Consider the following 26,977-nt stretch of genomic DNA (forward strand, 5'->3'; position numbering starts at 1 on the left):
ACACTGGGTCTATTCGTTTCACCTGCACCGCGTGAACCAGTTCAGGCGGTGCCGCACTTCGCCGTTCGTTTCAGCGGTGCAGCTCGCGGCACCTGAACCGCGCCGTTCGATTCACCGGTGGTGCCGACGGGTGCAGGACGGGTTCACGGCTTTGCCTGCACTCCCTGCCGAGGAGGTGCAGAAGCAGACGAAAAAAGTGCAGGGCTGGTTCCGCCGATGGCGGAACCCACTTTGCACCGCTGTGAACTGGTTCAAGAGGTGCAGGCTGAATCGAATAGACCCACTGACACACGGGCAGACATTGCAAGCATGCATACAAGGTAGGTGGCATGTGGGCCGTATGAGAGCTCGTCCCATCTACTTCGTCCGTGCGTGTATCGGTGCTTCGCGCCAGAACCGAAGCCGTCGCGACGACACCACACAACAGGGAGGAAAAGGAAGCAACATTTTGTTGAGCGCTTTCGGGAAGTAGGGGAGACAAAAATACCGCGAAGAGAACCCTCTAACGCAGAGCTTTTTTTTTTTAATTTGTAGGTGCCTGCGCCGCCGTCTCTGCGTGACTACTCATTCTGTTGACAGTGAATGCTTTATTAAAATCTTTGAGCATGAAACACTGGCTGATTTTTAAGCTATTATTGTTTTGGTTGTTCACACCTGCATAACAGTACTTTTAGTTCTTTTTACACCTACGCTCAACACCATGGAATGGCATTTGTGTTCATAACACTGCCTCTGCGGGAAAATCGCCAACACAACATGGCCGGTGGGCGACCAGGAGACGGTGCAGTACCTGGTGGTTTTGACGAAGAAATTCGATCATGGGTGCCGCTCTCCCTAACCCACGTCGAATACCCTGCAGGTAATTTCACGTGAAGTATTCTCCTGGGTGTTCAGTTTTGTAGCCACTCTGGAGAATCAATTCAACTTGGTTGCGTTGGCGGCTCCTTCGACAGCCAAACTGACCGCACGGGAGCTTCCACGGCAAGATTGATCGCGACGTATCTAATACTGTTCCAGAGCTATTCAGTACGAAGTTGGCGCGTTGAGTGATGCTTGGAGCTCAGCTGTGTGGCTCTGGTCAGGGTATCTGTACCGGCTGTTGCCAATGTTTGTGGGGTGGGCCGACGTTGGCCAGGTCTGCGGCGCATCGAGGCACATCGATACGCTGCGTCTGTAGGGTATGAGCCCGGCTTTAACTTGCCGTATTATCACGTGAGCACGGCTTTGTCTAGTCTTTTATCACGTAGCTGGAACTGAATTAAAATTAGTAACCTAGTGCTTGAGCAAAATGTGGGGAGCTTGAGATGAGGAGGAAGGGGGGGGGGGGATGTAAACGTCAGCAGTGATTATGCCTACGCCGTGAAACTTTGTGATGATGCAGGGATCAGTTGGTTGGTCGAGTGTTTTGAATTTTTTCTGCATTTGCTTGTCGCTAAGCTATAAAATCTAGACTTCGCTTTTTGTTGATTTGCAAAGCAACGTCGAGGTGGCATTGGTGCGCATAGAGTGCGCCTTCTGTTTGTAAAACGTCTCGGGCCCCTCATCATTTTACATTTCAGGTGACTGGCTGGGAAAAACCTTAGCATACGTCTCCCTGTCGCCATTGGTGATCTTGGTGTCGTTCGGGACGCTAGTCATTTTTAGAAGAGATTTGCACACGGTAAGCTGATGTCCATTTCCTGATCTCGTGCACTCTTTGTGTATTGTGCACCGGCAGGTTTCAGAATTTAGGTGGAATTTTTTAGGGAACTTAGTTACCTTTACACACACACACAAAAGATAGGTTGGTAGGAAAGCTTGAAGGGTCACCAAAGGCCAATTAAGATTTCCTGTGCACAGAAAAGTAGGATCTTTCGTGGCCCTTTGCTTTTATTTGGCAACAAACACATATTTATTTGTTTAGAAACAAACAATTATGACCGGCATTCCTCTCTCCTGTTCCCCTTGCATCATTTTTTTTTGTGATGTAATAGAAAACATCACAAATTGTGCGTGAAAGCAGAAGGCATAGAAAATACCTTGGGTGAATGGTAGAGCCGATCCATAGCGAGTGGTCACCTAGTTACCTGCGGTTATAATCTTGCACTCTTGTTGCTGGATCTTGTGGTAGACATCACTGACAGAAAGAAGTGATGGCGGCTCACATATTCAGCCTCAAATTTTTTGGACTGCACCTATACACCAGGGCAAAACACATGACCAGAATTGAAATTGCAACATTGATGACCATCTTGGGGTGTTTAAACGAGGCAGCCTGCCTGGCAAAATTTACAAACTGCAGTGTGTTTCTTTTATTTTGCATTTGGAGCACTTACAAAAAAATATGCAAAAAGCTCTGGCAATCACCTTTTCACATTTCATTATTTGTGGCTCCTCAATTAGATTGGAACATTGTTTGAAGCAGTCGTGCCTGCTTTTAACATGTTTGTCATTTCCTGCATTATTACATTGCCGCTGTTAGAGTGGCGTATATGCATTCTTGGCACCGTAGTCTACAAACGAAAGTCATGTTGTTTTCTATGGGAGGCTGCATTCAAATGCAGTTGAGTGCAGAGCTGTGATGGCTTCAAGCAAAGGCTCTATGTGGCTATATGTATTCAAAATTGAGATTCATTGTCATCTCCTAATTCTAGGCGACCGGGACCTAAAAGAGGACAATGGTTTAATTTTTTTATCTACCGGTTTATCTACAACTAATACGTACCAGAATATCGGTGATAGAAAAACATAGAAAGGAGTGGATGGGAGAGGCCAAAAGATGTCTTGGGGTAGCCTAGTGGCTAAGGCAGTTTGCCTCCTGTACGAGTGGCTGGGAGCTTGATTCTTCACCGAGGTGGCTGTGCTTCTGATTGAAGCCGCAAAGTCCTTTTGCACAGGGTAGAAAAATCAACTACCCCTCTGTCAAAACGACAATGATGGAGGAACGCGAAGCTCCCCAAAATCAATTGCAACACCAAACGAACCAACCCAGAGGCGAGTAGATCCTATTGGACGAGAGTATGATGCAAGACTGTGCTCTTTATGCGAACGCGTGTTTCTTATCGGGACGGCTTACTGCGATTGTGCTCGCTAGTGCATTGCTGATACGGGCATTCCATGGCTTTCTCTAGCGTTCACCCATAGTCGTCGTTAGACAGAGGGGTGCATTTTATGTTTAATTTTGCATGTCCGTGCACCCCTCTCCAAATTCAAAATGCTTCGACCGTGCCAGAATGGCGCAATCGGATAGACATTGGCTTCATAACACGAGTGACCCAGGTTCGATTCCAACCACGGGGAGCGTTTTGATTTTTCTTCACTTGCGGTGGCTCAGTGGCTAAGGCGTTGCGCTACTGAGCACGAGGTCACGGGTTCGATTCCCGGCCGCGGCGGCCGCTTTTCTGATGGAGGCGAATAGCAAAAACACTCGTGTGTTTGAGATTTCGCCACACGTTAAAGATCCCCAGGTGGTCGAAATTAATCCGGAGCCCTACACTACGGCGCACCTCATCGCCTGCGTTGCGTTGGCACGTTAAACCCTACAATCAATGTGATTTTTCTTCACTTCACACATGATAATCTTCACCATCAGAGAAAGTTGCATTTTGGGCAGACTACAGACGACCTCAGTGAGAGGCTGAAAACTTCGCTTTAATAACTTTATCAAAGGATTACGTGCAATCTCGAATGGAGGCTGGTTGAAGTCGGCACTTGTGCCATGTTTGGAAGCCACATAAAGTTAGGTACCCTCTCAGTCGCTTTTTTAACCTGATCTTGTGCATTGTTTTGAGGTCATAGAATGAGGGCAAATTAGTGGCCTTATCCGGTTTGTTGTGTTGTTGTTGGGGTCTTGTCATGTTTTATAGTTCTTTTTATCCAGGGGTCAAAACCATGTGAAGTGGCAACTGGGAAAAATTCAGGTTTATCTAATGCCGTTCAGAACTTTGGGATTTATTTTCTAGAATGAGAAAGTATTTTTAGCAGCGTTAGTATCATTTATGATAAAAAATCTGTGACACATGTAAGGTAAACCAAGGATCTACAACAATGTGAAAGTGAGTCTGCAAACTTGCACAAAATTTGTGTTTTAGACAAGTTATCACCTTCATGTTGTTACGACTGAAGAATGTGTCAATTATTAATCAAGAATAATATAAAAAATAGGGTGTGGGAGTGCATTTTCTTTTCAAAGAGCGAAACACATAGCACTGCTACCGTATTTATTCAATTATAAAGCGGACATGATTGTAAGGTGAGGGTACAGTTCGGAGAGTAAAAAAAATCGCCAACTGAGCTTTGAATACAAGGTGGGGTATGACTTTGAGACTATGGATTTTGAAAAAGAAAACCTTGCCTTATATTCAAGTATATACAATATTATAACTTTGTTTTCTGTGGATGCAAGCAGTTTATGAACACGGCCCTTCCTTTCAAGTAAAACCTGACATTTCCTGTATTTTGCAAAGGCATATAATGCCTCACCTTTGAGATGTGCTGGTGTGAGGGAAGTTTTCGTTGGCCATGCACTAACTGGACTCCCATGACCGATATTTTTGTAATGCCGTAGCCAAAGTAGTCAGAAAATTCGCTGTGGTGAAATTATTCACTAGGGGAATATTTTTTGTCCCGATTACGGGTTGATGCTGAGCCTAGGGTATTAAGTGCATTTTCACTTTTTCTGAAGAATTTAGCTCTAGGCTGTGGTCTTTTTATGACCATAAATGACTGTTGCAGGCAACTCTTCCAGGAGAAATTGGCTTTAACTCAATTTCTAGAGCCATCTCTACTAGAGCCCTGTTAATAAACTGCATCCATAGAAAACGAACGTGCAATAGCGGTGATACGTACTTCTCTGTTTGATAAGGTGTGGGGGGAAGAGTGTAGGCCGAGCTAGTTCTTTTGCTCCTAGTAGTGTGGCATCTTTTTCCTGAGCGTCTCTGAAACGTCAAGGCCCTTATTCGCATTCCTTGACTATCCTACACCACTGGCATAATCTAACACGTCACTGTCCAAAAGATTTCCCGGTGGTCATAAATTTGGGGAAAGTTTTGTTGTACGAAAAATAGGCTCGACAGCATGGCAGTCCCATGAAAGGTTGAAATGCCCTTCACATCTCCAGCAGCCTTTTTGAAAAAAGGACATGGGCACTGTGCCCCAATCCTTTGGTAGTTAAAGGAGGGAACATGCCATTCATAGCTTGCACCACTGATCAGCGCTGTGTGCCACAGCATCGGGTTGCACACAGCTTTGTGGGAGCCTCAGGGAACGGCTTTTAATTGCATTGCCCCTGTTCACCAGAGAGATCTGAAAACTTTTTTCTTCTTTCAGATCACATTCCTGTGTGGCACTTTACTCAGCGAGGCCATAAATTTTGTACTTAAGCACGTAATAAAGGAAGCCAGACCATACAAAGGTAACGTTTTCTGCTGTAAGCTGCTCTGTATGGGGAGGCTCAAACTCAGTGTTGCTGATATCCTTCTTCTTGTGCGTGCAGCTCGTGATAACTTTACCGAGTTCGGCATGCCATCCAGTCATTCTCAGCTCATGTGGTTCGTGGCCACCTACTTGGCTTTCTTCGTCATTTTTCGGTGAGCGTGCCTCTGTACTTGCTGCAGAAATTCATTGCCTGCAGTAGTCCTCTTGATTGCTCAGAGTTGTGCCCTTCAATGCAGGTTGCACCACGGCAATAGCAGTTGTCCCTGGGAGAACCTCTGGAAATATACTGTGATATTCTGCTGGTTCCTGCTGGCAGGAACCGTTTCATACAGCAGGTGGGTGTGGCCTCACGGCTCAGTTTGAGCGCTCCCACGAGGATCCACAGAAAATGTCTGCCTGTCTGTACATTTTATAAGCTTCCTGAAGTGGTGTAGTAGGTACTATGATTATACACCTGTTATTGCAACAGCTTTATCAAGCTTGTTATGGGAAGATAACTATACCATATATTGAAAAGTAGCAGCAAGTACTGTGTTGAATGTAAAACCCATTTTTACATCATTGGCATTAGCTCTGCTGTAGTTTTTTTTTTTTTTTTTTTTGTGGATGTTTTAGAGATAAATGTGCCCAAATATCTGTAGACATTTTAGCTTGCCAAGTTTCTTGTCATGTGCAAGTGTTTGCTCGTGCACCCTTTAGGAAATACATGCCAGTGCATCACAAAAACAAGTCAGTAACCGCTGGACCAGTTTAAATGAAAGTTGTTGCAATTGGGGGAAAAAAGGCAAGCGAATCCTCTTTGTAATTTCCATTTGTACTCAATTAAATAAAAATTGCGAGATCACGTGATGTGATGCAAATGGAGTGTCAACTGAACCCACAATTTGGTGATATACCATCATCATTTATTTTCATTTTAGCGATACTATAGCATCGTGATTTATTTGACAATTCAGCAATATAGTTTCATAATTGATTTGATATCGAATTAATTTTGCAAATAAAAATTATTCCTGTGTGCTGAGAATGTGACCTGATTGTACTCGGGCACGTTAACGCAAAACCTGGACAATTTGCCTAGTACAGCTGATGCTGTGAAATAACAAATGCCAGAAATGGCAAAAATTTGTAGTGTTTTAAATGAATGTTTGATGTCTGAGCGTCATTTGAGTATTAATTAGCTCATTGGTCAAGACCTGTGTAGCTTAAATCTGTCTGCAATATTCTCATTGGCTCTACACAGCCAAAAACTGAAGCCTGAATTCTTTGGAAAAATTATCGTGGGCTGTGAACACAGGTATGCGCTTCGCTAACACCCCATTGGCTGCGACGTGTCGTGTGGCTGAAGGAGGGGGGGGGGGGTCATTAAATGGTTGCAATGTAACCAGCTACTGTTGGCGCAGCATGCGACAGCTCGACGATAGCCCTAATGTCAGGTTTTGAGGTCTAGCATCATCAACCGATACCCACAGCTTGACATACATTACATTTGACGTTGCTTCACATGTCGTGTTAGGCTCAGCATTAAAGTTTAATGTCAATACTGCAGGCCTAAGGGTGATCGGCCAAGACTCGTACGGACAGTGGCAGAGGGAGGAAGGAAAACAACAAAAAACAGTACAGGTTTCTTGATGAGAACGTAGAAAAACTCAACGACAGAACTCGGTGAACATGAGAAAAAGCTTAGGTGCCCCTGTAATTTTTTTTCTTATGACTTAAATTATAAACCAAAACAGGTTTCAGGGTTCCTGAGTGTTTCAGTGTTGCTGGCTGCAAAACATGCTTTAACTTGTATGTTTATCAGTGTTTTGCATTTGTAGCTTTTTCAATTACTGTGTATGCACAACAGGAGCTTTACAAGGTTACATAAAAGGGGGCAGACCTTGTTTGCTGTAATTGTTCGAATTGAGGTTATAAAAGTAGCTTGACTGGTATTGCAGTGCATGAATAGAATGTTAAAGGTTAACAAGCAGATAATGTTTTTCAAATCGGTTAAACAGTTACCAACAATTTTTCCTTTTGCTTTGCCCTTTGTGAAGAATTATATAAAACTATTCAACGTTACTAGATGTGGTTTGCTGCACGCTTAGATGACATGCCAATTGGTTGCATGATGAAAGTAAATTGCTTTCAGCCAAATAGATTTCTTCAGCACCCTCATCATTGCACATAACTAATTAAAAGATTACTTTCTAACTGCACTCAGTAATAGTGTCCTTTCACAAAACCTTTGTGTCATTGGCTCTTAGTGGTTTGAAGCTCTGACAAAAGTGGAGAGGATGACATGATGAGGAGGGGATGGAAGAGGATGAAGTGAGGGTTAGGTCAACATGCAGCTGGAATCCTAATGCTGGTGCAGACCCCACCGCATCATTATGGAGTATCACCTGCCAATTTTTATCCTGTCACTAGCTTCATGCAACCACATACATTTGTGTAATTTGTTTTGGTTGTTTTTCTTCTTTGCATCTTGGGGTTGTAATGTTGCTGGTGCTTACCATATTTCTAGATTCTAACGTGCCCCTTATAGTAGAATTCAACGCCTGGAAAACATAAAAATAACCTGGCACCAATTCTTCCATGTGCATGAAATAATGCCACTAACTGCGCGTCAAGAATGTACAAAACATTTAATTGAACATAAATTGGCATCCGCTGTGGGCAGCTAAAGCCCGTTCGTGAATCTTTGCACTTAAACATGTGGTACCTTTGTTTTTGCCAATTGTGAACACATGACTCTGTGATGCCTTATGCATGGGACGCTGCCCGGTTACCTTCCATTTCCGCCAAGTTGATTACTTTGCGTTTAAACAAAGCCTCCATCATTCATTAAGCCTGTTCGTTTCTGTATAGAGTTGGCAGTTTCGGATTCAAGGTTTTTTTAGTTTTGCATCCGATTGTAACGTGCAGGTATTTTTGAATGCCTATTTTTATAAAAAAAATGTGCGGGTTAGAATTTTGGAAATACGGTAATTGCCCAGGGGTGCAGTGTGTCACGAGAACTCTGTTGACGGCGTCCCCTTTTGTGGCTCCCGCAGAGTGTACCTGGAATACCACACCTGGGCTCAGGTCTGCTGGGGGGCTTTGATAGGCTCCCTGCTTGCTTGCTTCTGGTTCTGCCTCACCCAGTTCATACTCACGCCACTCTACCCTCGAATCGTCTCCTGGTGAGTCCTGCTGTTCCGCCTCCTTATGGTGCACGCCCCTTAGGATCTGTCAGGAACAGTGTGCTTTGGTGTGTTGCGCAGTGTGCCACTGGCAGCTGCTGGTTCACTGCTGGGTCACTTCGTTGTGAGTGCGCATTTGCTCGGGGGGGGGGAGTTTGACCAAGCGATGCACTGACCGATATTGCAGGTGCGCACTCGGGTGGTTCAGGCACGGTTCGCCATGTGCAGGTACAGTCGAAAGTAAACGGGGCATGGGTACCGGAGTACAAGAGAATTTCTCTGCTGTTGGCATATACTGCAGCTGCGCGAGAGGCTTTCAGTTCAGGAGGACTCGCTTGTAACTCACTTCAAGGCTGCTGACCCGGCACACTGTAGAGAAGTTTGCCTAAATGATGACCCTGCACTCCAGTTACTTTTGACTGAACCTTCGTCGACTTCCCTACACCCAAGTATGTAGCCACGGGTAGGCTGTTTAGGTGGGAACATGCCCTGAAATTTTATTGGTCTTCTTCACCCTTAAAGGGCTGCTGAAGAGCTTTTAAAAAAAATCCGGTTGGGGGCATTACTTTATCGCTTGCTTCACACTGAAATAAAAAAAGAAAGCATGTTTATTTAATGTGTAAATACACGCAAAACATCTTTTTTTGCCAGAACATGACCCCGGCTGTCTGTAGATGGCATCATATTCAGACGTGCCGGCGCTGCACTGACCGCTGGGCCTGAAGAGCCTATTTCATTCCCATTCAGATGTGGGACAGAAAGTTTTCTGGAGAATGAAAGACACACACAATTTCTTTAGAATAGGGGAGCCTGAGGGAAACATAAACGCAATACGTTCGCTTGCGAAAGTATTTAGAACGGGGTTTTCCCCCAATGACTGGCAGCTTACTTCGGTTTCTTGGATGCACGGAACTTACGCAGATATTGAATTGTCGCTTTTACTACCAGCACTCATCACAATTCCTAGCACAATTTTTTAACACACCATCATCCCCTTGCTGGCACATGTATCTCTTTTTGCAGTCGGGCAGGCGGCAACAAGCTGTGCGCCGCGACGTGTGTCGATACATGCCACACAGGCAGCAGCGATGTGGTCGCTGCGTCACGCAGAGGTGCTGGTGTCAGGTCACTCCATGGCCGGTCAGCGTAGAGGACGTTAGGCTTAGCGTTGCGGCAGATATGCAGTTGTAGAATAGGTGACTGGTAAAAAGCGCAAAGGCTCATGGGTGCGTTGTCTGCTCCCGGGGAGTTCTGCCACTTCCGGTTCGGGAGCTCTCCCGGCCTCCCGTACGCCGACGGCTTTCACGCGTGCGTGTGCTTGTCATTTACCTGTTTCCACCGGAAAAAAAAACGCTCATGCATTGCGCATGCAATGTGTAACATCGATGAATCCTACTAGGGGCTTATCTGAAAGGTAAGCACTCTGTGACAAGTAAACAACACGCACACACGCGCGTGAAAGCCGCCGGCGTACGGGAGGTCAGGCGAGATCTCGAACCGGAAGTGGCTGGAGCAGACAACATACCCATGAGCCTTTGCGCTTTTTACCGGTCACCTATAGGAAAACACAGCCAATCCAAATCCAAATAGGAATCCAAATGCAGGAATCCAAATAGGAATCCAAATGCAGGGGTGAGACAGCTGTGCATATTGTGCACTTTTGATACAAATTTGTTTTCCTGCGCCAGGCTGCTCCAAAAGCTTGAAAATTGCAAAAATTGCGCCAGACTGCTCCAAAACAGTCTCAGCGCTAAGGATTTTAACGCTCCAGTCAGTTTCAGTGCGGAAAAATGCCTACAGACGGCATAATTTTCCCGCATCCCTAGGTGATGCTGTTTGTAAAGGTTTAATTGATTGATCATCCAATAAAAGACCCACATAAAATTGTCCCCGAGGTAATTTTTTCGAAAGTCACAATGTCGGGTTGCGCATGTTATATTCTGTGCGTTTTTTAAAGTTTTCCCACCGAAAATCATTGCAAAGTCCTGTAGAAAAACACTTATGTGTGCTGAGGCGATAAACTATTTGGGCGAGCAGACGAAAAAAACGCCCCGTATCTCCAGAACGACTTTACTGGGCGGCGCCATCTTGGTGTGGTGAAGATTGGAATACATGGCTGCCGGGCGAAGCAGTTGCTCGTGGTTCAGGCAGAGGCTCATTGTTCACGCCGATTTCTACCGTGGTTTTGGTTATGGGGGTTGCTGCGTTTACATTTAGTCGTTTGATCTGCTGTGGGAAGTTGTTCGGCTCGAAAGACGGGAATTCATGTCGGCCTTTGTGAGGCACGGTGCGTGCCTGAAGTGAAATTTTGGACTCACTGCGGTGTTTTAAAACGCTTAGTTATTGATGCCTGTGATAGCGAGCTTGCGAGCGGAGGGAATGGGACGATCGCCACTGCATGAATTGGCGGCCCAGGCTACATCGCAGCAAAATGTTCAAGCAGGTTTTGCCGATAGCGGGACGGGCTGTTATCGCACGCTAGTTTACCTATCTGAACTGAAATTTATTGCCAAAAGAGTGGTGGCCAAACATACCAACGTTACTCAAATTACGATCGTAGTGAACGTGCACCTTGAGGATTGATATGGGAGGGCTGGTGGGGTGCGACGACTGTCACCTCGCTTTGATTTGATTTGATTTGATTTTTATTTCTTGGCAAAAACCAAGGGGAGGCTGAGACTAAAGGCGAACGTGGCCTGACAGAGGCCTCAGCCACCCGATTTACAGCGTACATAACAACACGTCTGTTCACGTTTGCCGTGGCTCTTACACTTGCGCGTAAAGCCGAGTCTGGGGATTAAAAAAAAATAATAATTTCGGCATTCACATGGTAATAAAAATGCCTTGCGAGTGCTTAGCTTTTCAATTCGATATTTTCAACAGCACTCGCTATCTATGCATAGAGCCTAAGAATTTAAAAATGGTTTGTAAAAAGGTAGTGCAGTTCGTACCTTGTGATACTATGGTAGAAAAAACTTTATTGAAAGGCTATTTGAGTGTTATGTACGTGCAGAACCGATTAAAAAGTGCACTTTTGCCCCCCGAGTTGCCAAAAATTTGATTTTTTAGGCTCCTAAGGTGACATAATAAATGTCATTCTCTTGCTCCAAATCAAGGTTCTTCTGCTCCAAAATCAAGATTTCGCTGCTCCAGAAACTGCTCCCAGATCTCATTAAGCTGTCTCACCCCTGCAAATGCAACACGCTCGTGTGCGATGAGTTTTAGAAGTGGTCTGCCCCAACAGCTCTCAGCCGGCTTGGGTTGCTTAAATATTGGGAATGCTTAGCACCGCGACAGGTATTTGATCGCTGCCTTCACTACAGTAACGAGTGGCAATTTCCCCGTACTATCATCCCCTTTCTCGTATGTGGAACTTTGTTTTCGCGGTGCTTGCCAACTTCAGCGATTTATGACAAGATGCCTGCCACATTCTGTGTGGACTCTAGTGTGCAGGTAGCACCATCCTTCGGCCACTTGCCGCACATCGTGTGACCGGGCAGGTGCTGGTGCTGGCGGTGCCATGTCGCTCACTAGTTTACGCGGCTGGTTGGGGTAGATTGCAGCACATATTTGATAGTGGCTTTCAAAAGCACTGCGGATAACTATGCCTAATGCACTTTTTCACCTCACTATCATCCTAGTTCTTGTTGATTTGAGTACCATTCTAGCAAGCAGCAATAAGTTATAGCTGCCGCGGCCTGCGTCTATTTGTGCTGCTTCATGCGCCGTGTGGACAGGCACGGCTGGCGTGCGTTGTTCCGCATACGAAACCGCTTCATGCTTTCCAGCTTAATTTCTTTTCTTGCTAATGATGCATGAAATCTACGTAATTTGCTAAGCTATTGTTGTAGCCCACAATGTTGATCGATAAAACGGCCAAGACGCTTGGGGAACTGAGGACGTTGTGGTCCCCTAAATTTTTTAAACCCCCTGCAATAGTGGTTCAGGAACTTGGGGGCATCTCTGTATTTAAGCCCGTCGCTTCGTGTAAGAATCGCAGAACACCGGACGACACAGATGGCCAGGATTACTGGTGAAAACAATGCAGTAAGTGGCCACAGGCGCTCGGTTAGAAAATCTCTAGGTCTAGGAGTCGTTTTAAGGAATTGCTTTTAAACACAGGGTGAATTATGGCTAAAGAAATCCACGTGGAGACATCTCAAGACAATAAAAATTAATAAAGTTTAGTTCACAAGCTTGTCTAATTAGGAACTTCGCCCAGAAACCTGGAAAACAGCGAAACGGTGGTGTACATTGCTCGCCGTCTTTCAAATATTATGTTGCTCTCGCTCTTCCGGCGGTGTGGGAGTGAGTGGTGGTCAACTTTATCGAAGAATACCACTGTCCCCAAGCTAAAAATGCAGAAAAAAATGTTTACAGGTGTAAACTAACCAATGTATTAATTGCAAAAAAAAAAAAAAAAAAAAACTTTGCCCGATTTTAAAACCACTTCAGTAGCTGTTTGACACCCACCACAGCTGCTTACAAAAGTGTAGCAAGCAATCTGAAGTAGTGCTGCAACACCCCCACCTCTCCCAGGAATTTTGAGCCACATCCTCCAGCACCTGCACCTTTGCAAGAGCTGCAGTTCTTGAAGCAGGGGTCAGCTGAGCATTAATTACACTTTTCCCCCCTAGCTAGCTAACCGTTGTTATGCTGCACACCTTAAAATATCCGTAGCGAGCTTCTACAGGGTGAGATGAGGTATTTGTAAACACATCTTCAGCTAACTTTTAATGCCCCTAATTTTACTTTCAGAATCTTACTGTTAACTTCGATTACATCTGCACAATTTAATTTGTACTTCAGCACTGTTATGCTAACTTCAAAACTGACACTAGGAATAAAAATGAATGCTGTGTTCAATGCATTTTGTGCCCGTGACAGCGGCATGGAGATCGTAGCCTTTTTGAGTTCCAACAGGTTCTCAATTTTCAAGGAAAGAAATGAGGTGCTCGCATTGGGCAGGTGTCAATCTTTTCTGACCAATAGAAGGAAACCTGCTCAGTGGCAGCACGCCGTTCGAATGGCTGAGCTTGTCCAGCATTTCCACATTCTCTTCAGTGGGGGGCACCCACAAGGATCACGTGTATTTCACGGCACACACTGGAAACCTAGATGTACTGTGTATATTAATTTTGTTATGCAAGCCAGAATGGATTTTAATTAACAGTGTGCTAAGACGTGCATGTAAACACGTTTGGCAAATTTTGGTAAAATATCGTTAATTTTGAAAGAATTGTTGCTATTTTCTATGGCATGCAGTTTTTAATTTTTTGTTTTTTGGTTGTTCTCAAACACTAAATGGCCTCCTTGCTTCATGGCTTGTGAGGTTTATGTAGGTTTGTGAAGTCTTGGCTAATCATATGCCTTGACCTGATTGATTGTCGGGAAATGACGCAGCCTAAATGTAAGAAACATGCTTACTGTCTTTGGCCTGTGTGTTTTAGCTCTTGTAGTTTCACTCTTGCAACGGCTGCCTTGAATTTAATGACTGGGAATCAACAGAATTTCAATCAGATTTGTTTTTTTGGAAGAAGCTGCTCGCAAATTCAGCTGGCAGTCATCTCCCACTCCTTTTGTGCACTAAAACAGGTAATTGTTGCGTTGCATTAGCTGTGGCTGCATAGTTTAACGCTTATCTGCAGTACAAGATAAATACAAGCAAACCTCTTGCGATCAACCCTCTTGGAAATTGGTACCTGTTGGGTTTTCTTGAAAACAGAATTCTGCAGTTGTAGGTGGTACCCTTGCAAATGTAGTTATGTTTGAAAATGCTTTCTTTTATGAATAGAAATGTGCTCCATGCATACCTCTACAAGAACAAGAAGCTGCCATTCGGCTGCAAGTGTTGCAATTTGTCATCCTGGCAACAGGCATAGCCATTCCATGGCCGATATCCACAGCATCACCCAGTTCATTTGCTCATGCAGATTAAAGGGTTAACAGTATGCTTCAAGCTGATGCACTGGTTTGGGCACTTCACTTACAGGCCTTAAAAGAGTAGTTTGCCAAACTGAAACAGGTGTGGGGACAATGGCCATAGGAGCTAAATGTGCCATACTTCTCTATTTTCGTTGCTGTGCAGAAGTATTTTGTCTGTTTATCTGTGCACTGAACAGTGTGAGGTGTGAAACACGAGGCTCACAGACTGCTTTGTCCTTCACGCCAGGCACCTCAGTGAACTGCTGATGCTGAGAGACACTACTCTGATTCCTAATGTGATGTGGTTTGAATATACCTCCTACAGAGCAGAGTCACGGTACGTTCCTTTTTTATCCTTTTTTATTCTGTTTTCTTCGTAGGGTCAGACCAAATGCATTTTAAGAGTGGTTCAGTTATCAAACGTGCAGTTTGACAACTGAACCATGTTGGATTTGTTGAACTGCTGCATTTCTGTTCAGATGAGGCTGTCGTGGAACTTGAACACCGATACTACTACTACTACTACCACCACCACCACCAAAGATGCCACGGCTCCTTTTGATTTGAAGCCTTATTTTTATTTTTATTTTTCAAAACAAGGGTTGGGGCTGCAAGCCCTTGACAGTGTATTAATGAAAAATATAAACGCGTTCAGCTTTGTTTTCGTTGGTTTGGTAACACTATTGACACTATTCTAGCGTGCTATATATGCAAATGCAAAGAGGTGACAACGCTTGTCCTGTAACTTCTCTAGTATACGCCAGTTTTGTGCTCGAATTGTGTCTTCAATCTGTAAATTAGCTCAGCTACAAATTCTTCTGATTCACATTTGTATTTGTTAAATATTATGTTTAAGACATACACGGTAACACAGTTTCAGCCAATTACTGTTTGAATAATTAAAAAATGCAGGAATAAGAAAACCAAAGCAATAAATGAGCATCCTGGTGCATAATCACTTCTGCCCTGACAGTGCAGAGGTGAGTGTAACAATTAGTTTGCAACCTCTTGATTTATTGATGCACTCTGTATACTTTGTATGGGTTGGATCAAATTTTTTTTACTGGCTTCTGCCTTCACTAAGCTGATCAACCTGAAATTCTTTAGTGTGTATTATTGTAACAAAGCATCAAAATTAGTCCTGCTTAGGTAAAATAGAGTGCATAAAATGAGCTTTGCTGCACTGGTTTGGTGTGGAAAAATTAATATAGTCACGCTGATGGGGTGAGCAGCACTGTTTTGTTGTGGTAGGCTGTAAAAGAAGAGGCATACCAGTTCTTTGTTACTAGAGAACATTGCTGAAATGCACACCGTATCAGTGTGCAAGTTCCTAGCTGATGCAGCGCCTAGAAAAATGAGCCAGTCAGTCACCACACACCATGGGGCTCCTAACTATTTCGTTTGTCACGACTTTATCTCGGGAATCTATAAATGCTGTTGGTGACCATGGACTGTGCAACTCACACTCCATGGTCGCTGGCTCATGGTTCATGCTTAGTCCGTGGTGAAAAATAGTAATTACACTATTTTGTGATTTGCTTTATGATGGCATTTGGCTGAGGATTGCGAATTTCAACTTGCAAATGGTGCTCAGCAGCAGACCATGAAGTGTTTACACCCAGGCTTCTGTGTCTACAGTACACTCTTTATGATCAGTGGATTGTTTAGAATGATGCAGAGAGTGTTTTAATGCTGTCTCTATCCTACATTGTCAGGGAAAGCGAGTAATGAATGGGGAGGGGTGTGTGTGTGTGGCCTGTTTCAGAACAGTGTTGATGCTTTCACTTTCCAGAACACGGCAGCGGAAACTAGTGTCCATGAAGTCCCAGTGACAGTGGGACCACCGCCTGCGCAGGCATTCCTACATAAGTCATCGGAACGAAGGGCTGGCGTCACGACTATGTCCTTTTCGGGGGGAATTGGGGCGCAGATAAAAGGTGCCATGATGATGCTCTGCCAACCGAGAATGTTGTTGCAGGTGCCATGCTTGTAAACAAAGAAAAAAAAGTATATATATATATATATATATAAATAAATAAACAGGTGCTCGGGCACCGGTAAAGGTTCTGTTTCTGCGTGTGCAAACTTGGTTTGGAAATTGCATCGTTCCGCGCATCAGCTTCCTCCATGCTTGCAACGTTTTTTTTTTTTTTTTTTAGCTGCTCCAAATTTAATTAGTGCTGATAACGAGAGCTTACAGTCATGTATAGTGTGCTTACTAGCCTAGTGTTTGAAAGTGGTGGCCTGAAAGTGGCCCCTTTCAGTTTCTGATCCCGGAGTGGTGCTACTACCACGGTCAGCCAAACTGGCCGGCTCAGTGGACGCTTCATAATGCAGCATTGTTCCGCAAACAGGACACAAAACCAGTTGTTTAAAGCCTTTTGTGCCACAGTTTCTAAATTTAAGCTGATGCGGCAGGTTTGAAACAAATATTTAAATGCCTGACGTGTAAAAATTTCTGTATTGAAGCTGATGCTGTGGGCTGGTTATGCTATGCAACAGCAGCGAAGCTGATCAAGGCGATGCCTACTCAGAAAATTACTCAAAAAAAAAGAAAAAAGAGAGAAAGGGCCCATTTGGTCGCTCATTTCCTGACCCTGTTAGTGTGTTTATAGAATTTTGTGTAAGTGTGGAAGACATAGACTTCGACTGCTGTTTGGTGTTGTTGGAATGCGTTTCTCAGCAAAGCCAGGTGAGCGCATGCAGTGCTGCACTCTTGGTGGCACTACACCCCAAAGTGCAGCTTTGCGTCGCTACAGTGTCATTAATTTCTGTGTCAGCTGGCAAAAACTTGGGTGCCAGATAAATGCTTGGCTGTGGTACCCAGGTCTAGGGATTTGAAATACTGCAGGAGCAAAAGCATAAATTAAAGGGGCCATGCAGACAAAACACAAGTTTGGTTTATTTGAAAGATTGCCTTGTTAGAATCATACTGACACAACTTCTAACGTAAACGTCGCTCAAGGGAATGGCCATGCGACCCACTGGCTCTATTCCACAACAGAACCTGTGATGTCATATGTGCCAGCTCTGCGATTGGCTGAGGCTGGCAAAAGCAAACGCAAATTAGGCAGGGCTTATAAGCTTGCCGAACAAGCTATTTGCGCTTAAATTTAGGGCACATTCTTTTTATAGCAGTCAGGATGGTGGGGTAAACAAAGAAAGTTACGAAAGTACACGTAAATATAGAAATACCGATGTGTACTGCTGTTGGTACTGCATGCACTAGGCTTGTTTTAGCTGCACAGCACCGCGGCACTTTGGGATTGTCTCAGACGACACTCACCGATTGGTGTAAGCGACGGTGTCTTACGTGAGCATATTTGTCGAGCGAACGTTGTGTTTCACGAAATGATTATTTTCTACATGAAAGGAGTACTGACATGAAATTTTTGCGTTATGTTTTTTTCGCTGCTATGTGTGCCTACCAGCCTACTAATCATAGAATGACACATGAGTCTGTTGAGCGCATTGTAAACATTCATTTACAGCAATGTTTATTCGTGTCACTTTCGGTTTGGACAAAACAAATGCTGAGCAGCCGCCATGACAGGAGGGCACCCGTGATGTCGCCATTCTTGCCGCACCACTGCCGGTCTGGACGTGTGCGTCCAGACCGGCCGAGGTCTTCACCATCCCCACGCGCCCTGGCAGGATGACTTCAGTCCCAAAAGCATGACGTGATATACACGGAGTAGCAAAGTGCGCCAACCGCATCCAGCGTGTCGGCTACGTCACGGGAGCCCCGACATCGGCAGTTTGGGGCAAGGAGGAGATGATGTCATGCTGGCCCGCTCTGGGCTATCTCGTGCGGGCAAAGATTAAAATAGATATAAAATATGTTATACTGAACGGATACTGTTGAAACTTGCTGGGAAATATCTCCTGAGTAAAAGAAAGCATTTTACGTAGTTATCTCAGCTTTGAAATTTTGTGTCACTACGCCTTTAACAAAAACAAGCCAGGTGCAAATACGGTCAAAAACAAAGCAAAGACATAAAATGGCCTGCCGTGGTATGGTAGTGCCATCTAGGTCGACTAACAGCAACAAGGCTTCGCACATAGGCGTCAAGTACGTGGGGGCAGCGAGGCGTGTGCCCCCACTGTGCTTAAGAGGGGGCGCCGCCCCCACTGGGAAAGTTCGTGTGCGCCAGTGGCGTGCCAGGTGGGCGGGATTTTCACCGCAGGCACCGTGCTCCCTGCTATGAGCTTTATATCATGTGTAAACAAAGGCACATGTCTTTAGAACTTGTCGCTATTGGAAACATTCGCGTCTCGATGCCAGTCAGACGCATAGGTCGGCGTACTCACTCATGAGTACACTCATTTGTACTCATTTGTACTCAAACTCACGAGTGAGTACGATGATGAGTGATCACACACCCAGAAAAAAACAGTGAGTGCGATGACGAGTGAGTACAGGGGTAAGTCCACTACTCATGAGTATGAGTACTCATGAGTACAGTATTCATGAGTATGAGTACTCATGAGTTTGAGTACTAATGAATATGAGTACTCATGAGTACACAGTACTCATGAGTACACAGCACTCATGAGTACACAGCACTCGTGAGTACACAGCACTCATGAGTACAATACTCATGAATACTCTTTTTGCGAGTGCTTGCACTCTTGAGTATATGCACTCCTGACTACAGTAGTGCAAACAAGAAAACGGACGACAAAAGCTGCCACCCGAAGACACACAGAAAAACGCAGTTTACGGCCACGGCTGCACCGACAACCCCCGAGCTCCCCTGAGCCCGACCCGGCCTGAGAACAAGAGGAAACGCCAGACGCAACGCGAGTGCTTACGTTCCGTTTCGCTTTCTCACATGTACTTGCCTTCGCGCAGTAAGTCGCTCAACGACAGTGCACCGCGTCAGACGTTTTCTTCCTCTGTCCTGATTTATATGTAACCTGTGTTTTTCTAATCAATTAAACAATTTATTTTTTCTACTTAGTCTTTCATTCAAGCTACGACCTAGCTAACAGTGCAGATAAGTTGATTATTCGTGAGTAATACAAGTTGAGTACTCATGAGTACAGATTGAGTACTCATGAGTGCAGAATGAGTAGTACTCATGAGTGCAGAATGAGTACTACTCATGAGTGAAAAATGAGTAGTACTCATGAGTAGTACTCATGAGTACAGATTCAGTACTCATGAGTACAGATTGAGTACGAATACTCGTGAGGACAAATGAGTTTGAGTACAAGTGAGTACGATTACAAATGAGTATTTGATGAGTGAGTACGAGTGATTTTGTAAACAGACGAAGTTTTTGAGTCTGAGTTTGATTGAGTACAGCGTGAATGAAAAAAATTGTGATTGAGTTTGAGTGAGTTCTTTCTGTTTTGCTGACCTATCCGACTCAGACGTATGGGTGCTTACAAAGAATGAAGTGCCTCAGTCATGATGTTTGCGGAGGGCTGCAGCCTCCAAAGCGATGGTAAGTTAAGCGCGGGACACTAAACGCGTGCGTGGTCCTTTTGTGTGGTTCCATATTATTCTCCCAAGTACCATGTCTTGTCTGATGGTCAAATGCGTAGCGACATGTCGACGATGTCGCCACGCGGAGACTAATTGGTCGATAGGGCTGTTGTCCGCCGGAAGAGGAGCCTCTCCCCACACCGAATCCTTTCAACTCTCTCAAGCAGCTCTAAAGGGGCGCTGTGCCTAATTCATGCCTGCCTGGCTAGCTTCGGCTGGTGGAGAGGGCTGTAGCGGCTGGCAAGGCAAGTGGGGTCCTGGACTGAAAACTTCACCTCCTGAAAACTCCATGCAAAGTTTGCCAACCATAAAGTTGTTTATCCTCCTCATCCCAAGAGGAAAACCACAGCAGACTTCAACGCAGGAAAGAAGATTACTCATCACGGTGTGGCGGGGGAACCAAGGAATAGTTTGCAATAATTGCGGCCGAAAAAGTGGGACCGCTGTCCATTGATGGGTGGAGAAAAGGGAAACGATGCTCTTTGCCTGTCTAAGCAGAACTGCGCGCTGGGGAAGGAGACGTCCAAGACTCCTACAAAGTGACCGAACAAAACAATGGGGCTACGTATTCTGCAAGATGTGTGGTTAGATGAATGAGGGCCTTGCGCGGGGGGAGAGGACCTTTGTGAGTAAGGAGCATAGCAATTGATACCGCTGTAATGCGCGTTGCCACTTCATATCCCCTCTCTTTCACGTTACTTTCGAGCCATAAGAGTATCTTTCAGTGGGCCAATTGTATGGTCACAGCGTGCGTGCACGGCATGTCCCCTTCTGAAAACGGTGCTGCTGACGGAGTCATTTCGGTCTACGCCCCCTTGATTGGACAGATTTGTTTCCTTGCACTTCTCCCTAACCTAAGAAACTGAGGAATGGCGTGATGCCAAAAAGTCCCCACTGCAACTCAGAGCCGGTTCCACACCTGAAGGCATGACGGTGTCTTAACTCTACTACAGGCGGACGGCGGTCGCGACAGGAGTGAAGCCCCGATAGCCATCTTTGGCCTCTGCCACAACTAAAGCCCCTCCTTTTCGTCCACAGCTGCTTTCTTCCTGGGCGGTCGATGACGAGACCAGTGTATATGGAGGGGCCTTAGTCACTATGCCACAAGGACAGAAGCGCCTCTGGCTTTCGGGGCAGCTCATGCTTGTAATAAGTGCCGACACAAAAACGAGGCCAGGAATTCTGTAACTAATTTCTTCAACTGATTTATCTTAGCATGACCACTGATGTCTTGTGATGATGGAGGTTGCTATGTGGCTTACAAGTGTAGATCATTTCTGAATTCTCGACATTTAAATGATTTTCTGAGATTTAAACAAGGTCACATTGATTTAGTAAGTGTCTGCGAGACAGAAAATTTGTATTTTGCTTCATTTCTTGCACGCAATATCGCATTGGATAACCGCTCAAACAGCTGCATTCGCCGATACGACTACTGTTGCATGCGAGTCTCCGCTCTTCTTGCAGATATGTTAAAGCAGTCATGCTAGCTCATGTCCCAATGAATTTGAATATAAAGCACTTGGATGTGGGTTGCGTAAGCAACAAGGGAGGATCCAGGTCCGAGGGTAAGCAAAGGAGAAGTAGAGGACATTCAGCAAGGCAGCATGCACTGGGTGCTTTTCAAGGCGAAAGCCTCAAATGCAAAAAGTCGTCGTTGTTTGATACGAAAATGGCCGCCACTGTAAGGAGTACGGAAAAAAATCTCTTGAGTTTAAATGGGATTTGAACCCTGGTTTCCAGAGTACGAGCCCAGTGGATGACCACTGCGCTATCACCACACGTTGCCAGCAATGGAACAAAATTTAGACCAGTGCATGCCACGTGACAAACGAACTTGATGGCGCACGAGTAGAATAGGTGCACCCCAGCCACACAGCTCCTCGTTCTGGAGAAGCTATGGTGCATGTCACCAATCTGCCTGTAAGTATTCTTGCCAAAAAAAGAAGGTGAAGAAGAGTGACAAATACGATGTAGCAATGAACAAGTCTGCGAGTATCACCAGGCTTTTGCTTTCAAAGCAAATCGGCAGACTAAAGTGCCCTGAGGAATTTTTTTCAATTACATCTTGTTCCTTGCGCTTGCATGGTTTTGGTGGCTGCGTGGGTGCATCATAGGCACTGCGGCATTACTGCATGCTATAAAACACGTCATTGAAGATGAAATTCATCCTTGAAGATGCACAAAACATTACGCGAAATCACAAAAAGGAAAGCAAAACGGAGAGCTTTATACCCTAATGCTTAGTTAGCTGAAAATACATTGTAAACGCAAGATTGTGGAGTGTTCATTTGACACAGTGTGACTCTTAAAATGGGCATGACAGCCAACCGGGCGAAGCCCCAAAGAGCACACCTCCTCTGTGGGCTATCAACGGATCCAGCGAGGCGGCAATGACTGCTGTGCACTTTGCTTGCAAAGAGCCCCCCATGCCTCCCTCCCCAACTTTCACTAATCATATATTTCCTGCACCGCCCTCCTTTTCCAACCTACTTCCCAAAGGCTCCATCCGCAGAAAGTAGGTGGCTACAATGTGCTGCCACTATGTAAGGACAGTGTGCAGGTGCCAATCCTCGTGCAAACCATTCAGCTAAATTGGGAAGAGCAGGCACCACCATATTAGGTGAAGTATAAAGCGAATGTTGTGGCACGTACCTAGTGACCAGGGCTAAAGCAATATGAGAAACTGAACAATGATCTTACTGCAGCTGCTTCTAAGCCTGCACAAACACTTGCTGAACAATCACACAACACAGTTGACAAGAGCCTATCACAATATTATCATGCCAGGAACCTGAAATGGATGGTGTGAAAAAATCTACCTTTTAAATAGCGAAGCAAGTTAGAATTTCATTACTGTACCACTTCGCTGCAGTGTTACTAGATTACAATACTGAGGCTGACTTGAAAGTGTTAATCTAAATGTACATTTGCACTCAACAGGACTCAAGATCACAAAATAGTCTGCGGCAACTGACAGCACTGTGCTTCAGTTTGAACAGCCCAAATCAATAGCTAGCCTCACTCAAACCTGGGCTGAACTGGTGGGCTTACTTCGCCTCTAACCTGACTTTCTTGGCCTACAACTATTGTGGCTCCGGTTTATACGGCCTAAAATTAATGCTGTCTCGGACCTACATGAACTCGGGCTCAGTGGACTAAGAATCATGCAGGTTTAGGCTTGCCCACTCACGCAATCTCACATGGGCTCAGGCTCACCCAGTCTTGCACAGTCCCACACAGGCTCGGGTAGTCTTGTGTGGGCTTGCGCGAGCTCACTTGACTCGGACTCAAACTTGTGATGCCACACCGGTCCCACACTCACTCAGACTCAAAGTCATGGGCGAGTCTGAGCATGAGGCTGAATGAGTTGACTGACAGGTGAGTCTGCTGACCTCTAGTCACATGTATCCGTACAGGCTCATTTCAAAAGTGGAAGAGGCTGCCCTGGAAGTGGAAGTGGCTGCCCTGAGAAAAAACAAGTGTGCTTCTGTTGTCAAGCTCGAAATTTGCGCCTTTAGGTAACATCACCTGGATGCAGCAAAGTACTAGTACCAGGTTTGGTGTGCTAGGTACACATTTATTTCAGAGGATAAATACGACACAAGTGCACAATAATGACAGCATCCATCTCGATCATGTGTCCTGTGTTAAGTGCAGTTCACCAAAAGTGACTTATATGCTCCGGTCTCTCTTCAGTGAACTAGATGACAAAGTGCAAATGAACATACAACCTTGATAAAAGTTCTTCAGCCATTGCTTTAGTGCTATGTTTTTCAAGACTCGCTTACTGCCATCCATTTCACCAGTACTGCTCATTGGCATTGCATAGCATAGTACAGGACGTGGCAGGCATGCATGAAAGTACACAATTTCTCTTGTTGCCTTACCTGCCAGGATGTGCTCTTGCTGAGGATGTGCTCTTGTCTTTTGACTGGAGCAATGGCTAGGATGCCTGCATTTGAGACAGGCCTCACTTCCCCCTTGAGAGCAGTCACTTGATTTGATTACTGTTCCTTAGTTAATTAGGCAAATTATGCTAAGTGTAGTTCCTTTTTATACAGGCTGCCGAGACCCATTACCACAAAGTATAAAGACAATTTTAAACTGACCTTAATTAAAAAGGAAATCAAGTGCAACTGTATATATCTTTGTGAGGTCCAAAAACCTCGTAATGGTTGCTGCACATTGGGTCCACAATGGCTTCAGTGTTAGCTACTCCCTGTGGCTGCTTTCTGTGAAACTACCAGCTTGGTTGCTGCTTTCATCTCAGGCTAACTTGCTCTCTGTGAGGGCAGTTACATTCTTATCAGAGCTGCCTTAGCAAACACACATCGGTCATAAAAGTGTGGGGGAACCATTTGTCAATATAATCTTACCTTTGTTCGCAGAAATAGCTTACTTTGTTGCCAAAAATTAAATTAAATTGATCTCTTTGTTTTCACCTTGTTAGTCACTCTTGCAATCTACCATTGCTGCAGTAATGTGCATAAACAGTTTTGTTTTGGTCAGACTGTTGAACCACCCTAAAAAAAAAGCTAGCTATTGCACACATGCAGTCACAATGTTCACATAAATTTAAAAATGACGCCATGATAATTGAACCCACTTTTGCTGGCAAGATTCTGAAATACTGCCTAATTTAATTGCGCTTAGTTGTGCCCTCTCAAGAGTGATCCTCTGGGTACTGGAGAACCTTGTTTAAGTACGTGCAGTGGCTAGGCATGCAAATTGCATACAACATACGAGTGCTCCATTTTGCTTGAAAAAATCTGCCCAATGCCCAATTCCCATGCATGTCCTCCCCCCTTTAATATATGCCACTAGTTTAGACAGTAGCACAGCAGGTCATCATAAACGCACAGCAGTGCAGAGTGCCTGACAAGATAAAGTAAGAAAGACATGGTATGGGTAGTTGTGAAATGGTGGCAGCCTTTGGCACACATAGAGAACCACATGCAACTCAGTAGCAGTTGTTCGGGCACTCTTGATCAAAGTTTAGTTTGCACTCTTGATCAAAGTTTAGTTTCTTACAATAGTTTTTTTTTTTTTCATAATCCTCTGTACTTCAAAGATAAAAACTTTGCACCCTTCAGCTCACAGCAACCAACTGTCCACAAATGTGTGCAGTCAAAGCATATTTTGGAAGAACAAATTTTTTTAACAGGAGCATTCGAGTAGGAAACGTACCAATTGTATCTCCGAAATGTAACTGAAGCTGTTTTGATTTTAGGCAAACACATTTAATGTTTTTTTATGTTGAAATAATTAAGAATGCATGCACTTCAGCAAATTTATTAATGAAGTTTCACTAGCAGCACAGAAAACACTTTTGAACAATGCAGCTGAAATGATGTAATATTTTGTTATCCACTCGTGGGTACCTTTGCAGCATTTTTCTTTTAGTTGCTTTCACTGCTCATGTTTGCATGTAAGCAGTGAAAAGAGACATTTACATTATACTAATTTTTTTCAGTAATGCAACAATCATAAAGATGGCACTTCTAATTATATTTCAGTTTTTTGTCAGTGCTGGTGCAGAAGGTAAACATTTGACAGAGATCTGTACGGTTGAGAGGAATGACTGAAAACGAAAGTATAAAAACTTTAGGTTGGAGTTTATGAAATTTTACATTTAGTGCAGTACACACCTGTAACATCTCTGCCATCATCTGGGGTTTGACAGCATTGTGGGACTGCTTATCGGGTGCCCAGTTGTTAACATGCTTGGATATGTTTCTTCTCAGGCCAAATACTGTCATCAGTTCCAGTGATTGGGGGTCATTCTTCATGCATGAATCGGAAAACCAACACATGCACACACACTTCACATCACGATGCAATGGGGGAAGTAAAGTCGTTTCACTAGAGTGAATGAAATAGCAGAGCTAGGATGGAGGAGTGCTCCTTGGGCATTCTTGGTTACTTTGTCCTTATTTTTGTTTTCAAATCTCGTTTTCTTTTCTTTTATGTATACTTCTTTTTCTGCAGTTTGCACTCCTAGCTTAGCCACCACTTCGGGGTCAAAAGGGTGCATGCTGAGCTCAGCCTCGTTTACACTGTTCAGCTCAACGAGCATGATGCTCAGGATCGGTATCAGCCGAAGTTCTTGGTCTGTCCATTTTCTGAAACCTTTGTGAGATGATAAAGGCAATACACTGCACAAACACAAGGAGGCAAGGCCACGTAAGCTGGAACCTGGCTATACATATATGCTAACCTCCTCTCCATGCTGCTGTCCTCTGTGCATCCTGTACAGCTGCCGTGTTCTCCATTGCCACATGCAGCAGTCGAGCCTAGCATGGCCGGTGCTCCTGGACGTTGCCTAGCAATTCTCTTCCTTACTTGCATAACATTCTTTCACTTAGAAACTTTGATTGATGCACTTCCTATTTCAACAGGACAGATGAGATTTTGTGATGAGAAGCACCTAGCGTTCTCGCATTAAAAGTTAGCGCAAGTCTGTCATGTGAAGGCAAAAATAAATCAGAAATGACTCCTGGAGACATTAATGCGAACCAGTTTCAGACCTCTCCATGGCTGTGGGGGCAGGCACTCAAAGTACATTCACCCCCTACCCCCATTTTTTTAATTGCAAGATATGAAACAAGGAAAAGTGAGCACAATTGAAATGTGAAGAGGGGGGGGGGGGGGGGGGGGATATTGGGCTTCATCAAGCTGCAACTGTGCAACTTTCAATTTTCCCTTTCTCTTTGAAAAGGAAATAATAAAGATTGGATTCCTACAACTGAACTCCACCTGCACTCTTCCCCTCCCGCTAAGTTCAGTTAAATAAAAGGCACCGGTTTAAATGGCCGAGTGTCTACCTTTGTGCACCAATGGCACTCCCTTTACTTCGAAATTAGTGTGCATCCAGACGTGTGCATTAAACTTGAGCAGAGTAAAAACACTTTGCACGAAACGGCTTACAGCCAACTGTTTCTGGCAATTTGTGATTTAGCAAAGGATGAGTAGG

General features: G+C 44.7%; 1 protein-coding gene across 2 annotated transcripts; it reads left to right on the top strand.

The window, feature by feature from the left end:
- Nucleotides 1-682: 682 nt before the first annotated feature.
- Nucleotides 683-16,578, top strand: LOC144146204 (dolichyldiphosphatase 1-like). 2 transcript variants are annotated; one of them, XM_077678171.1, is made up of 8 exons: nt 683-859; nt 1,560-1,660; nt 5,308-5,392; nt 5,474-5,567; nt 5,652-5,750; nt 8,454-8,582; nt 14,755-14,844; nt 16,300-16,578. In XM_077678171.1, exons 1-8 carry the CDS (start codon nt 706-708, stop codon nt 16,337-16,339), a joined length of 792 nt encoding a protein of 263 aa, XP_077534297.1. In that variant the 5' UTR covers nt 683-705; the 3' UTR covers nt 16,340-16,578. The 2 variants fall into 2 exon arrangements, with proteins under 2 accessions (XP_077534297.1, XP_077534303.1); XM_077678177.1 differs by lacking the exon at nt 683-859 and adding an exon at nt 1,361-1,391.
- Nucleotides 16,579-26,977: the final 10,399 nt, after the last annotated feature.

This window comes from Haemaphysalis longicornis, unplaced genomic scaffold (assembly GCF_048455015.1).
Source record: "Haemaphysalis longicornis isolate Haplotype H1 unplaced genomic scaffold, Haemaphysalis longicornis Haplotype H1 scaffold_1, whole genome shotgun sequence".
NCBI lineage: Eukaryota > Metazoa > Arthropoda > Arachnida > Ixodida > Ixodidae > Haemaphysalis > Haemaphysalis longicornis.